The sequence below is a fragment of the Leishmania panamensis genome, assembly GCF_000755165.1.
Source record: "Leishmania panamensis strain MHOM/PA/94/PSC-1 chromosome 23 sequence".
NCBI classification, from domain to species: Eukaryota; Euglenozoa; class Kinetoplastea; order Trypanosomatida; family Trypanosomatidae; genus Leishmania; species Leishmania panamensis.
In genome coordinates, this window is record NC_025869.1 from 338,636 (window position 1) to 352,571 (window position 13,936).

Consider the following 13,936-nt stretch of genomic DNA (forward strand, 5'->3'; position numbering starts at 1 on the left):
GGGGAGTTGGCAAGCGGAGGAAGCGTGCAGTGATGCTGAAGACAAGGGAAAAACGAAGATTTGCGTACAGATGATGACAGGCAGAGCGAAAGCGCGCGCGACCCTTCCTCCACACGATCCCCTATCACACTCCCTACGCCCTAGTTGTGGCTTGTATAGTGCCCCTCTTTGTTTGGTGTTGCTTATTTAGCCCATCACAGCATCAGTGAAGCTGCTCATGTTCATGCACAGCTCTACAGTATTGGAAAGCATTCTTACACACGAACCGACTTCGCAAGGAAAATTCGCAAAGAGATGGTTTTCCCCCACCAACATGCCCATTCTCTGCTATGAAGCACATTAGTTTGTCCCCACTCGACTCGGCACGTCACAGGCCTAGCGCGTGGGGCGCCAGCAGCGCTCGACACATGCCCCACAGCAGTGCGCCGATTCAGTCGGCCCAGCATGGGTTCCGCGTCAAGCTCCACCCGGCCGCCGCACAGCCGCTCCCGACATGCCGGGCACCACACGGCGCCTCCCCTCGGGACTGCGCAGGCTCCCCCGCACCAGTGGGCAGCGAGGGCCGGGCAGCACGCTCTCGCGTCACGCTGGCGCACTGCCCATCACACGGGTGGTGCAAGCGCGTGCACTGTCGCAGGCCGCTCCGACGCCACGCCGCCCACGACCTGGCCGCCGACATCAGCAGCCGCACGTCGCTCTGGCCCGCACTGCTTCGTGGGTGCTTGACCCTGCCGCAGCGCCAGCAGTGGCACGGCATTGGCAGGGATGGGGGAGGAGGGGGGCCGCCTGGCTCCCCCACACACACAGAGAGAGGGGGTACTGCGCCCCGATACCACGCACGGAGCCGCGCTCCTCCCCTCCCCCCCCACGTCATCAGAGTTGAGCGGAAACGTGAGAAAGTCAGTAGGAGAGAGAGAAGCACCTGCGTCACACAGGCACAGGCACGGACAAGAGAGGTCAGAAAAAGTGAGTGCATTGTCTTGCTCTCTCTCTTATTTAACTGCCTCTCCCCCGCCCTCCCTTTGCCTCGTCACTGCGTGGTATGGCGTGTGTGTGGCGGGGATCAACGCGAGGCCGCAGATGAAGATGTAAGCGACACGTGACAATACAGACAAGACGATACAACACGAGAGAAGGCAAAAAAATGGTGATGCCTGCGAATGGCAAAGAGACTGTGAGAAGTGGGGCAAGAGAATTACATGCAGTATTGTCCTTTGAGGAAAACGATCGGAGAAGACAAAGTTGCACGAAACAGCCACAAATGGGGCGAGAAGCATCCGCCACGAGTGCCACACGCACTGAAAACCGACACAGGGGCTTTCGTTCACGTTGACCAGGTTCTCTCACGCCTATTATCGAGTCGCTTAGTGCGTCACAGAGCCTACACAATTCTATACGAGTGGCAGACAGAAGTACGAGGAAAATTAGTAAGGAAAGGCGCAGGGCGAGGGGTGGTGTAGCACTGCTAGTGAGCCACCAGGTACATCAAGAGAGAGAAGCGACAGGAAAGACACCCATGTCCCCCCCTTCCCCGCTACCTGCAGGTGCACCTGGCACCGAGGAGAGCCAGTGGAAGGAGGTGAAAAATAAACAACATGTAAAGAGTGGCCAAGCCGAGAGACGGGGCGCCACCCCCGCATTGGGGAAAAAAAGAGCGAACGATGATGATGTGGCACGCAAAGGAACAAATGGGTGGAGGGGAGGGGAGGGGTGCCATCGTCGACGACGATACGAAAATGCATCGAGTAGTGGGCGGACATCGACAGTTGTCGCGGCGGGTGAAGGTGAAACAGAAGTGGAATCAAGAGCACTGCACAGAGCCGCCACGTGCAGAAACCTCCCTCTCCCTCACCACCACAAACTCAACCTGTACAGCCCTCCCTATCATCTCTCTCAATCGCACCTTGTATCCTCGTTGTTTCACCTGTGTAGTCACCTACACAATGGAGCTAAAGTCTGCTGTCGCGCCGTGCAGTGGATCATCAGCGACAGCGAAACTCCCTAGCAACTCCTGCACCTTGTCGATCCCGGCAATGCGCAGCGAGCTCGTCAGCAGAATCTCTTTGCACTGGATGTAGCGCACGAGCTGGCTGCGCGTGTAGTCTGTGAGCCGGGCAAGGAAGCGGATGGGAGCCGCATCTGTCTTGGTCAGCACCACTGTGAAAGGTATCTGATAAGCCTCGAGCATGTCGCAGTATGCGTAGTCTAGGTGCTGTAACCCCTGCGCGGAGGCGCAGAGAAACACACGCTTGATGTTCCGTGGTTGGTACAGCAGGAGAGGCTCCTTACCACCACACCCACGATCGCCGTCGACCTCATTGTCATCCTTTTCCACTCCGTCTGCATCCAACTCAGTCGACTTGCCGCTTCTCTCCCTCATCGGCTGGTGGGGAGTCGCGACTGACGTTCCATGGCGGCGGTGCCGCTGCATTCTCTGCACAGCACCGGGTGCCGCGCATGCCTTCAGGTACGCCCGCATCGCCCGCACGGCGTTCTCGGCGTCGATCGCGGGAGTGCACATCGAATCATAATGACCATATCCGGGGCAGTCCACCAGCAACAAGCGGTTCGCAATGTTGTAAAAGCGCAGTGAGTTCGTCGTGCCGCGGAGGTGACCGTACGGTGTGATCATCGCGTTCACGATGGCATTCACAAGGGACGACTTGCCACTCGACGTACGGCCGATGAATGCTACTTCGGGCAGCAAGCTGTGCCGAGGGTGCAGCCGAGGTACTGACTTCTGCGGAGGGTGCTGGTGTTGAAGCTGCTTCTGGCGCTGCTTGGTGTTGTACCTTCGCTTTCCCGGTCCGCCCGTGGCGGAAGATGTTGCACTGACTGCGGCGTGGCTGAGCAACACGGGAAAGTGCTGTGGGTGGGTGGCGCAGCGCGCTTGCTGAATGTTACCGCCGAACGCGAAAGTTTGTTGGGCTTTGCTCGATGTGTCAAAGACCGGTGCCGTGCCGTCGCCTTTCGTAATCCAGTGCTCCCAAGAGACACCGCGCTTTAGCTTCCTCTCAATGCGGCGGCCATGCAAGCCAAGGTAAATCTCCTGTAAGATGGCGCGGTCAAGCGGCCGCTGGCGAAGGTGCTCACGAAACGAGGTGGTACTAGGCTGTAGCGTTTCGCGCACGGCGCCATCCACACCGTACTCCTCCACAAGCTTCTGCTGCTTGCGCAGGTGCGACTTCGAGTCCCGCCACAGCTTTTCCACTACTGCCTCATTCCCTTCGCGAAAGGCGTCCAGCTGCTGCGCACGTTGCAGCTCCGCCGCACTCTCCGCTGGCAGGAACGGCGCGACGGCAGAGCTGACGCGACGGTGCTGTTCGTACTCCCTGGCGTAGGGCGAGAGCGATGATGAAAAAGACGTGGTCGACGATCCAGCTGAGTCACCGCCTAACGTCGACAGCGGGGGAATAACGATCTTGTGCCGCGAGCCCTGCTGCAACAGCAAGCGTGATGAGTGCAGCAGCCCGCCATACACGGTCGCAAGCCGTGCACACGGTGCTGATCGCATGGTCTATGTTTGCCCTCCTCCTTTCACGTCGATGACTCGATGGCAGGGGAAAGAAAAGTGAGTGGACACACTCACAACAACAACAACAGCCAGAGATGAAGAGCACGCACAAGCGATAAAAACAAAATTAATCGAGCGTCGTCGGCGTCGGTTCTCTTCGGCACCCCTCTTGTTTCCTCCATAAAAAGACTTCCGAATAGTCTACTGCTGCTGGTGTTAGCGGTGGCGCAGACATGCGTCACGCACCGTCAGCGGATAGAGGCTGCCGTGTGCCCAGGCCATGGAAATGAGTCGAATGAGCGGGCGAAGGAGAAAGAGGTGTAAAGAGAAGCGGGAGAGCGTGAGTGAGCACCGATGGAACAAAAAAAGGCGAGAAGAGATGGGGTGCAAAGGGGAAGAAGGGACAGAGCGTCAAGCAGGAGAATGCATGAGACTCCTCCGCCGGTGTCGGTGTCGGTATTGAGGGGGATATTAAAACGCCAACAAGCAGGGGCAGCGGATGCAGAGCAAGCGGGCAAAAAACAAAGACGCCTTGGGCCCTCTGCTGCACACCTCACTCTCGAACTTGCTCGAGCCGGCCGCCGAATGGAAAAGCAGCCACCCATGCAGACGCAATGGGCACTCCACATGGCACTATCGCCTATACATACACACGCAGAGACAACTGAGCGCGTGCGTCTGCACCTCCGCACATACGTGGTGCTCAATCCCGGTTGAGCTGCGGAGAGCTGAAGTTGTCCCTTCTTGGTTTCCTCGTCTTCTGAACGCATCTCAACCGGTGCAACGGGTCGAGGGACTCTTTTTAGCTTCACACCGGGCCCGTCCCGCCCACAAACAAGCCAGCGAATACGCGCATGCAGCGACAGCTCACCCACACCTCTGCCGCATCACGGCGAAGCCCTCGCCGTCTCGGACAAACCGTCGCGGGCTGCCAACTTGGGCAACGCGTCTGGCACGCTTCCCTCGCCCTTCCTCGCATGCGGGCTGCGCGATCAGCCGCCAGACGGACCTGGGCGGGCGGCACGCCTCGACCCAAGCGGGCCGCCTCCAGGGTCCTGCTCTTGAGCAGAGGCGCTGGCGGCTGCCGTGCGGGCAACAGGGGGTGGTCGAGACGCGTGCCGGATGAGCTCACGGAGGAGGTCGGCCAGCCTCCGGTCAGGGCCCGAGGAGACCCCCGCACCCTGTCTGGGTGCCATGCCTCTCCCTGAGCCGCTTCACGCGGCTGCATTCCGTAATACGGAGAGGTGGTTCTCCACGGTGGTGTCTGGGGGGCTCGACGAAGCGACTCGGGGTGCCCTCGGCATGCCTCTGGCGTCTGTGTCCCGTCAGCACACCCGGCGGGACGGAGGAGATGCCGCATGCTTCGCAGACACGCACCCTGGGGCTGGTTCGCATGGATCTCCGCGTGCCATGTTCGCCCATCACTCTTGCTCGGCTGGCCTCTGCATGCTCGGCCTGGGGGTGGTGCACCATGCCAGCTGTGCTTCACAGCGCGTGCGCGCAGTGCTCGCGCCATCACATCCAGGGGCCTGCTTCAGGGCGGCGCTGTTGTCCGGGGGCTCGCTGTCCACGACCACCGCTTCCGTCTATGCCACGGGGACGTGTCCGCACATGGCCTGCCCGCGCGTGCCGCCGTGATGAGTCCGTGGCGACAGGGAGGAGGGGGCGCCACCCTCTTCTGAATCCGCACGCCTTTGAGAAGCATCGCGGTGGCTGGCGGAAGTGGCCTGGGCATGAGCATGCGCCTACGCAGAGGGAGTCCATAGCCCGCCCTCCTGATGGGGCACGGAGGGGAGGAGGGGGGCGACACTAGCCACACGACGAGATGGGGGAGTTTACGTATGGTGAGTGAAAATGGACCACACAAAAAGCACCAAAAAAAAAAATAATAACGATGAATTCTCCGATAGCTCAACCCCCGCACTATACGCGCACACACCACTTCCCTTGTCTTCAGCAATGTGCTCATCTTTTCGCTTCCTCTTTCCTCCCCCTTCCCCCACTCCTCGTGGACGGGCTGCTGAGATAAAGCGAAGTAAAAAGGGGGCACCAGACGGGAGCAGGAATGATCGTGTGGGAAAAACATCGAGCGCCTTCACGCAGATGTACCCATGCACATAAAGAGAGAAGGAGGGAAGCGTCCGACGTTTACACTGGTGCGCATGATGCTCGGGGCTTGCGCCGTCAAACTCAAGCGGCTCTGTCGCTGGTAAGGCTGGTTCTGAATAGAATAAAACGCTGGCGGTGGTTTACTCTGTGGCACCATGAAGGGGAGTAGGAGGGGGTGGTGGGGTGGTGGGGGGGGGGGCTAGAGAATTAAAACAGACGCACAAACCAGTGGTGGGGACAGTGGAGACAGAGGCAGCACGCGCAGAGGCAAACAACAGTCAAAGCGTAGAAAGACAGAGTCGAAAAAAAAAAAATGGATGACAAGTCAGTGGCAGACCGAAAAAGAAAGCGAAAACAGAAAAGAGCGAAAAAGAGGGAAGCAACGTAGGGCGGTGTAGACGACGTGGCCTGCAGATGCCTCACAAGTGAGAAAGAGAGGGAAGCAGAAATAGGAGGGACAGCGAGGCGAGGTGGCGGCACACAGGCACTATCAAATGCGGTTTCTGAGCTGTTCTTGTGAAGCGGGGCAGGGGCGGGGTGGCGTCAAAGCGGCATCGGCGCCGAAAAAAAAAAACATGCGAAATCACAAAGAAAAACGAAAAGAGGGGCACAAAGAGAGAAAGAGAGCAGAGGAAGAGCAGAGCAATCGTTAGGGAAGCAGAGAGAGGTGAGCTGCAGACGAGGGGGGATTCAGAGCGCTTGAGAATGACGTCGCATGGAACGTGATCATGAGAAAAAGAAGAGAGGACTACCTGAAGTGCGAATTATCAGCCTCGCCATACGAGTCTCCAGAGACAGAGTAGTATACTTCTCTCCGTATGGACATACACAACACACGACAAACAAGAAAAAATGGCGATTGTGCGCTGTTGTCTCGCCTCCCTCTCACGCCTCCTTTCTGAGGGGTGTCGTTAAGGCAGACAGAGTGGGAGGGCCAAGGCGAACGGGCGGAGGTGGTGAGTGCACGAGTGGCAACAAAAAAAAAAAGAAAAAAAGTGGGGTGAGACGCCGTGGACGCCGGGCCTATGATGGGGCCATTCGACACGGGCTACAAAGAGATCGATGTGCGTGCGCTCTCCAGCACACACGCACCGGGGCACAGAACAACGCGCTCATATGGGGTCGAAGGGCACGGAGAGCAAGCGGAGAGCCTCATCCGGCTCCATCAAGCACCCCACGTTGTACAACACAGCGCCCCGTAATTCACCTTTATTGTTGTGCTCTAAGACGTCGGAGCTGCCAGCCTCTGTCTGTCCAATCCAGAGCGCAGCCGGTCGCTCCATCACCTCGACGGGCGCAGAGTTCACGTCCACCACACCACCCGCGGCAAGCACGTCCTGAGCCTGGTACCACAAGGACCGCCCCTGCGTGCGCTTAGGTGAGGAGTTCGTAGCGACGAACCGTGCAATCGCAAGTTCCTCCTCGTCCACCTTGATATACGCGGAGCCGAAGGTGCCAGCAGCGGAGGAAGCACAGGGCGACGCTATATCCTGGTTTCTGCCAGAGCCCCCCTCCACTGGAAGTGCTCCCTGAGCATCTGCACTACCGTGGTGCTCCGTTAACTCGTGGGGCACCTCCGAAGTTGCGTGGTGCGTTCCAGATGCCTCGGCTGAAACGGAAGCCTGTCGCACGGCCGCGGCAACTTCGGGATGCTGATTGACCAAAGACTCATAGAGCAGGGCAGGGTACGGTAGTCGTTGGCCGCTCACCCCATTCAGTGCCACGCCGGGGTTTTCGAACTCCGCTGTTAGGACGACGGATGGCACGAGATAAGAATCGGGGAAGTACACCTGCGATATGTGGTACCAGTACTGGAACGTCTCAGCAGAGCCCCGCGCTGTCGCCATAGTACTCTGTGTGGTAGGGATCGTCGCAGTACCAAACGGCAGAGCCCTGCCACCCCGACATTCTGTCGATGCTGCGCTGGCGCTGTCAGTAGTCGCCAGTGCATCCGCCGCTGTGGTCGCACCTTCGTCAGCCGCACTCACCTTCCCGTTCTCGGTCTCGACGACCTCAGCAGCGGCGTGACTGTAGTGCGCGCCTGCCGCCCCAGCCGACGCTGGCAGAAGCCCAACAGCGTCGGGGCGAAGCTTCAGCTCGAACCTACGGATCTGTCGCAAGGTGAAGTACACGGGCAGTGACCACCTGTTGACTCGCATGTCCTCCTGCATACAAATAAGCATCTTCTCAAAGCCGTGCACTCTACTGCCGTAATCCACTGGGGTGCCGGGGCAGGATAGCGAACGCAGTGGCTGCCACGCATGGGCCGGCGACTGCGCTCCCATGTCGCCGCCTCTGCTCTCCGGGGAGCCGAGTTGGTCCGAATAACCCGAGAAAAAATAGATAAGTTTTTTGTGCTTCGCTAAAATCAAGCACCTCTGCAACACTGTCGCGGCGTCCTCGATCAGCGATATGTGCACCACCTTGGACGGAACTGCAATCGGCACAATGTGCTCGGCTTGGCCAGGTAGCGGTACGGCACCAATCTTCAACCACTGTTTATAGGTGCCCCACCACTGTGAGTGGTATCCGTGACGATGGGCGAGAATGTTGAGGGCTTTCTGGCGCATTAAAGCGTACGGGCGGCGTGAGTAAATCGAATACATACGCCGGAACCCTTGAGAGCTGCATTGATCGCTGGCAATGTTTGGAAAATTCAGCTGCAGCATCCGAACGCCTTCCATGATGTGATGCTCCCGAGACCACAGGAGCGGAGCTACCTCACTGGGTATGATGGTCGACCCATCTCGAGGTAGCGGTGAACCCACCGAGAGTGCAAGCTGTCCTTCACTGTCGGGAAAGCCCCGGTCCCGCGGTGACAACGCAGTAATAGCGTCGACGTGCTCAGCATCGTATCCGTCCACCTCTGCATTACCAAGACGATGTGCAGCCAGTGAAGACATAGCAGTGCCTTTTTCCTCGAACAAGTACATCTGATCCATGTTGAAGAGATAAAGCGACTTTGTGAGTGTAACAGTGCAGATGGGGACCTGGTAGTGCTGCACATCCTCCGCAGCTGCGACTGTATTCCCCGGCGGTCGCCCTCGGCGGTGGCGCAGCGGGGTCGCCTCCTCCGTACTGTGCTGAGCGCCGACGCCTGAATGGTCGTCCGTTGGCACGGGCCCGGTGGGCACCTCGTGTCCCGCTGTGTAATCATCCGCTGCAGTGTGTAACTGATCTGGAACTTCGGCACCGGCAGCATGTGCCGCTTGCAGACCTGCCCCATGCGTTGCCACCGTCCTTGCCAAGACTACGCCGTTGTGTGTCCTGTCTTTAGCGTCGCTAGTCTTCCGCACTCTCTCCTCTTGGTTGGCAGTCACCCTCGCCTGTGCAGGAGCGAAGCGAGACAGGCGTGGGTGATGGGCGTAGGGATCGATGCGGAGAGGGTTCGGCACATTTAAGGCGGACGCGGTCGCCTGCGTGGCGCGAAAGTCGTCCTCGTCCAGCCACAGACAGGAGGATGACAGCGGATTGGAGGGCAAAAAGTTAAATTGAGCGAAGCGTTTGAGAGCCGGGACGCCTTGAGTGAAGACCACCAAGAGGTGGCACGTATGCTTCAGCATGGAGTGACGCCACTACCGTGTTTTACTGTTTTTTTATTTTTCGCCCTCCTGATCCGGCCGCCCTGAGTCGATGAGGTGCGCTAAGGGGGACTATGCGAGTACTTGGGCGTGTGCATTCACCGTTAGGGGGTGCCGTATAGCACACCGCGTTCTGTGCGCAGGTGCACACGGAGAAACAAAAGTGCAGAGGACAATGCAGGTTCGGCCAACACCACACAGTGATGCAGCACGAGCAAGCAAGATGAGAGCCTAGAGAGAAGAGGAGGGGGGAGGAGGAAGAAAAAAAAAGAGTAACGTGTTGTGGGAATCAGTCGAGGCTGCAATAGTGAAAACCAAAGATGAGTGTACCACTGAGTCCGGCTGCGGAGGCGCTAAACTCGTCAGATAGGTACACACACACACGCACACGCACACAGCGAAGAAAACGACCGTATAGAAAGAGACTCTCATGGCTGGTACTTCCAGCACACAGTCACGTCTACAGAGATAGAAGGAGAAGCACACACTGCGCGTGCAGGTCGGGTGCACGTACCCGCCTGAATGAGTGGGTGGACTTTCTCTTCCTCTTTCCTTACCACCATGCGCAGAGAGTCACCTCCCCCTTTTTTCTCTCTGGCGGCGCAGGTGGTTTCTCTTTTCCCACTTCCTCAGCGTGCAAGCGCTCGCGAGGAAGTGGGAGTGGGAATGAAAGTGAGGGGGTGCGATCATCATCATCATCATCGCCTTCGTTTCTTTCTTTTACAGTCACATCAACAGAGGTAGAGGAAGCACAACGTAGCAAAACGAAGTGTGTCGAACAACAAGAAACGCAGCCGCCGGAAAGAAAAAGAGAGAGAGAGAGGTGGCATGTGCGGGTGTGGAAATCGTGAAACAACTCGATCCGGTCGGGGAGAGGAGGAGGGGCTGTGAAGCAATGAGGGTTTGACTCCTGCAATAAGGTCAGCCCCCCCCACCACCACCACCTCCTCCTCCTGCCGCCCTCCCCACGGTGTTGTCTACGTGTTGACACGTGTAGCAGAACACGCGGGGGGAGCGAGAAAGAAGCGGGTGAAGAAAAAAAAGAGAGAATGAGAGAAGTAGCAACGACTTCCCTCCCTCCCTCCCTCCCCCACCATCACTGACAATACACGGCAAACGAGAGACCATCACAGTACTCACAAAACACCCACAAATGTGCACCACAGCCGCGCACGACGGATACTCTATTATGATGAAGAAGGCACATTCTACTCTCATGTCCGGAGATCCCTCCTTCCTCCAACGAAAAAGAAAATTCGTTAACGCACAGCTCCTGAGTCGCAAAGTACCCTACACAAGTGCGTTATCAGTGCTCTTTCTATCTCCTCCTCCTTCCCCGTCTTGGTGACCCTCGCATCTTCCTGAAGGGGGAGGGGGGATTGCTGACTCTTAACTGGGGTGCGGTCTCCTCCTCTGCCGCTCACCACACTCCACAGAAACCCAGAAGAACCAGCAAAAAACGAGAACGTCATTGAGTGAAGGACACGGATGCTCAGAGAAAGAGACACACACACACACGTGCGCGTGCGCCTTCACAACGACAGAAAAAAAAAAAGAAACGATAAGCAAATGCCCGAGCGCGCAAACCCACTTGTGTGCTCGGGCACCGCTGAGAGCCGAAGACCAACAGAGAAGGAGAATGCAGGCTGGAGTAGATTGAAAAGAGAAGGAAGAACAGAGGGAGGAGGTGAAGGTAGTGGCGATGTAGCATCTAACAGCACAGTACTACACCACGGAGGAGGAGGAGGAGAGAGGAGAAGAGAGGAGGAGAAAACGGGCGGCTGTTGTCTCCCGTGCACCTGACTCATCGCCCCTCCCCCCCCCCCCACATCCCTCCTCCTCGTTCAAAGCTGTCATTTTTTTTTTCGTACTCTGGTCATGCCTGGAGTACATCCCCACCCAGGACCACCGCCTCTCTTCCATTTCCTCGTTCCTCTCGTCAACGTTGTACGCCTTGCGTATCTTTAAAGCCCGCCTCCTGTGGGGCTCTGATTGAGCTTCGTCCTGCTTCTCTATGATGTCGCACATTGCAGGCTTGACAAGGGAGTCAACATCGTCCCACGAACAAAAGGAAGAAAAGAAAAATGCAGAAAACTGCAATCACAACTCCACGGAAGCTGCGAAATGTGACCGAAGCGCATCCACAAACTCGCACACATGCACCGAAACAGAGACGCGGAGAGAGAAAAGACAGCCGTCGCCATTTTCGTTCTTTTGTGTGCGCATGTGTTCGTGTGTGAAGGTGCCGGCTCAACAGTAGCATCTATAATAACCATATCCCTCATCCCCAGAGAGACACACAGACACGAGCAACGGGATGCCGAGGGAAAGAGGAAAAGAAACACATATCAGCACAAACACTCACATCCAAAACAAAGCAGCGAAGAAGGGTGTGGAGAACAAAACAAAAATTAATGCTGAAAGTCCTCAAGAAAGAAAAGAAGAGCGGCAGAGCATGTGCGCACCGCACCAACCTTGCTCGCACATCCTTATCCCCTTGTAGCTTCATCACACAGAGCATATTCACCCCCCACACACACACCTAATCGAGCTCAATTTCCCTTTTTCTCCTCTTCTCAGTGTCTTCTCACTACTGGATGAACAGGCCCGCGCGTGCAAATGCCTCATCGGGGTTCGACAGCTGCTCCACATTGAACAGCTCGTACTGAACCGGGGACGAGGTCCCACTGCTGAACGGCACACCGCGGCGTTTTTCGCTCTCTCTGATGGGCCACTGGTAAAGCTCGGCATCACGCCCGGTCAGCCAGAAGTTGCTGCGGAACGTCTTCGGGAACTTCTTGGTGTTTTCTGACATGATCGGCTCCCCAGAGAGCAGAAAAGTCGGCACATTCACCGGTGCACGCTGCAGTGTCTTCAGTGCCAGGTGCGGGTCCTCCAGCTGGTCCACATTGTAGATAAGATGACGGTCGCCCGTTAAGGCTTCCTGCACCACTGGCACCTGATCCGGCAGCGGAGAGAGCTTAAAGAACTCTATCTGACGGCGGGTGAAGTACAGGCCGCTATTGAAGTCGTTCGACTTGATGTGGTCCTGCAGAAGCTGGAATATATCTCCCTTCTTGCTGTACACGCGACGACTGCCACCACTAACGGGGTACTGCTGGAGGGCGTCGCCACCGCTGAGCTGGCTGGAGTGAAAGAGCTTGATCTGCGACTTGGTCAAGAGGATGCTCGACCGCGCGTTGGCCTTAAACTGCAGGTTCTCCTTGTACGCCTGGCCACGGGTGATCCACCATTTGCTTTGGTAGCTGTGCCGCTGCGCGCGGTCGTTCAGCTCGAACTGCAGCCGCTCACCGTAGACCTTGCGGCTGCTGTAGCTGCTGTGCTTAGGCGCCTCCATCACCTCTGGGGGCGAGAGGAGCTGGTCGAAGTTGAACAGCTCCAGCTGCTTATCCAAAACCAGCTGCGTGGGCAGCGCACCTGACTCCGGCTTCATGCCTAGGCGATCCACCTCCCAGTCCTCGACCCACACGTTACTAGGGCTGTTGCGCGCCCGCTGGTTGCTTTCCAGAATGTGGTGCTGCTGGCTGAAGACAACAATGGTGCGATCAGCAGTGGTGACTACGACACCAGCGGCCAAGCGCGGCACGAGCACAGACAAAGACAAGCGGCGGAGCATGTTGCGTGGGTTTGTGCTTGTGCGGAGGTAGAGAACAGTCTAACAAGCGAAAAGAAAAAAAGCGTGAGAAGTGGAAAGAGCGTGAAAGTGTGAATGAGGCACAAGCGCTATAGGCCGAGAAGAACGCGGCACAGAACAAGCAGAGAGGGGGGAAAGGGCTACGTGGTTGAGTATGTGCTTGTCTGTGTGCTGGCGCTGTTGCGTCGGGGATCTCTTTTGTGGAGAAATGCTTGCTTATTCGTCTTTGTATGCTTTGCCTCTATGACATGGGGGAGGGGAGAAAATGAAAGTAAAAGTGGACGAGAGCGAGAGAAAGAGAGAGAGCGCTGCTCAAACATGCGCCCGTTGAGTGAACGTGGGAGAAGGGGAGGGAGTTCTCTATACGAGAAAAAAAGAGTTAATGTGTGACTAACAAGGGAAGCGAGGAAGAGGGGGGAGAGAGAGAGAGAGACAGACAGACAGAGTAGGCAAACTTGAGGGAATGGGGGGAAAGCGGTTCGGCCGCGATGGCGATGTGTGATACCGAGAAAGAACGAGAGGATTAAGGCACAAGGAAGGCGGAGGAAAAGGAGGAGGAGAAGAGGGGGTAGTGAAACGCGACGACGACTGTGTTAGAGGGATGCCTTGTGTGCTTTACTTTACTTTGTTTGCGTGTTTGGCTTTTGCTTCGCTTGGCGTTCTAGTCGAAAAGGAGTGTGGGAAGAACATGGGGGTCCAGGGGGCGGTAGAGGATGGGAGGAAGAGAACATGGATAGCAAGAGATGGAGTAGCGGGGCAACTAGCCATGCAACAGAGTTACCGCGGACCATGACACGGAACAACAGAACGTGGGGCAGCCACTTGTACACACACAAGTCCACAGGCTTGTGTTTGCTCCCTTCGACTGTTGGAGGAAAAAGGGTGGCTCAGCACACCGCCCGTTATACTCTTCATGTGCTGCTGGTGAAGGCGCCGCGGCTTTGCCTGCTGTATGCTGTCATTTTTCGTCTCCCACCCTTTGTCTCCTTCCATAGAGAACGCGTGTGGGTGACAAAGCTGCGGTGGGGAGGAACAAGAGCAAGTGCCGGAGGGGAATGGGGGAATACGGTCGAGGAA

At 57.1% G+C, this 13,936-nt stretch overlaps 3 protein-coding genes across 3 annotated transcripts, besides 2 other annotated features; all 3 read right to left on the reverse strand.

The window, feature by feature from the left end:
• Positions 1–308: 308 nt before the first annotated feature.
• Positions 309–844: a repeat region.
• Positions 845–1,936: 1,092 nt separating this feature from the next.
• LPMP_230890 (hypothetical protein) lies at positions 1,937–3,514 on the reverse strand (the record flags this gene model as incomplete). Its single annotated transcript, XM_010700944.1, has 1 exon — positions 1,937–3,514. The coding sequence occupies one exon, from the start codon at positions 3,512–3,514 to the stop codon at positions 1,937–1,939; it is 1,578 nt and encodes a 525-aa protein (XP_010699246.1).
• Positions 3,515–4,328: 814 nt separating this feature from the next.
• Positions 4,329–5,305: a repeat region.
• A 1,430-nt stretch (positions 5,306–6,735) lies between these two features.
• LPMP_230900 (hypothetical protein) lies at positions 6,736–9,186 on the reverse strand (the record flags this gene model as incomplete). The annotated part of the gene is made up of 1 exon (XM_010700945.1): positions 6,736–9,186. The coding sequence occupies one exon, from the start codon at positions 9,184–9,186 to the stop codon at positions 6,736–6,738; it is 2,451 nt and encodes an 816-aa protein (XP_010699247.1).
• A 2,608-nt stretch (positions 9,187–11,794) lies between these two features.
• On the reverse strand, positions 11,795–12,841 carry RBP38 (mitochondrial RNA binding protein, putative; the record flags this gene model as incomplete). Its single annotated transcript, XM_010700946.1, has 1 exon — positions 11,795–12,841. The coding sequence occupies one exon, from the start codon at positions 12,839–12,841 to the stop codon at positions 11,795–11,797; it is 1,047 nt and encodes a 348-aa protein (XP_010699248.1).
• Between the last annotated feature and the right edge of the window lie 1,095 nt (positions 12,842–13,936).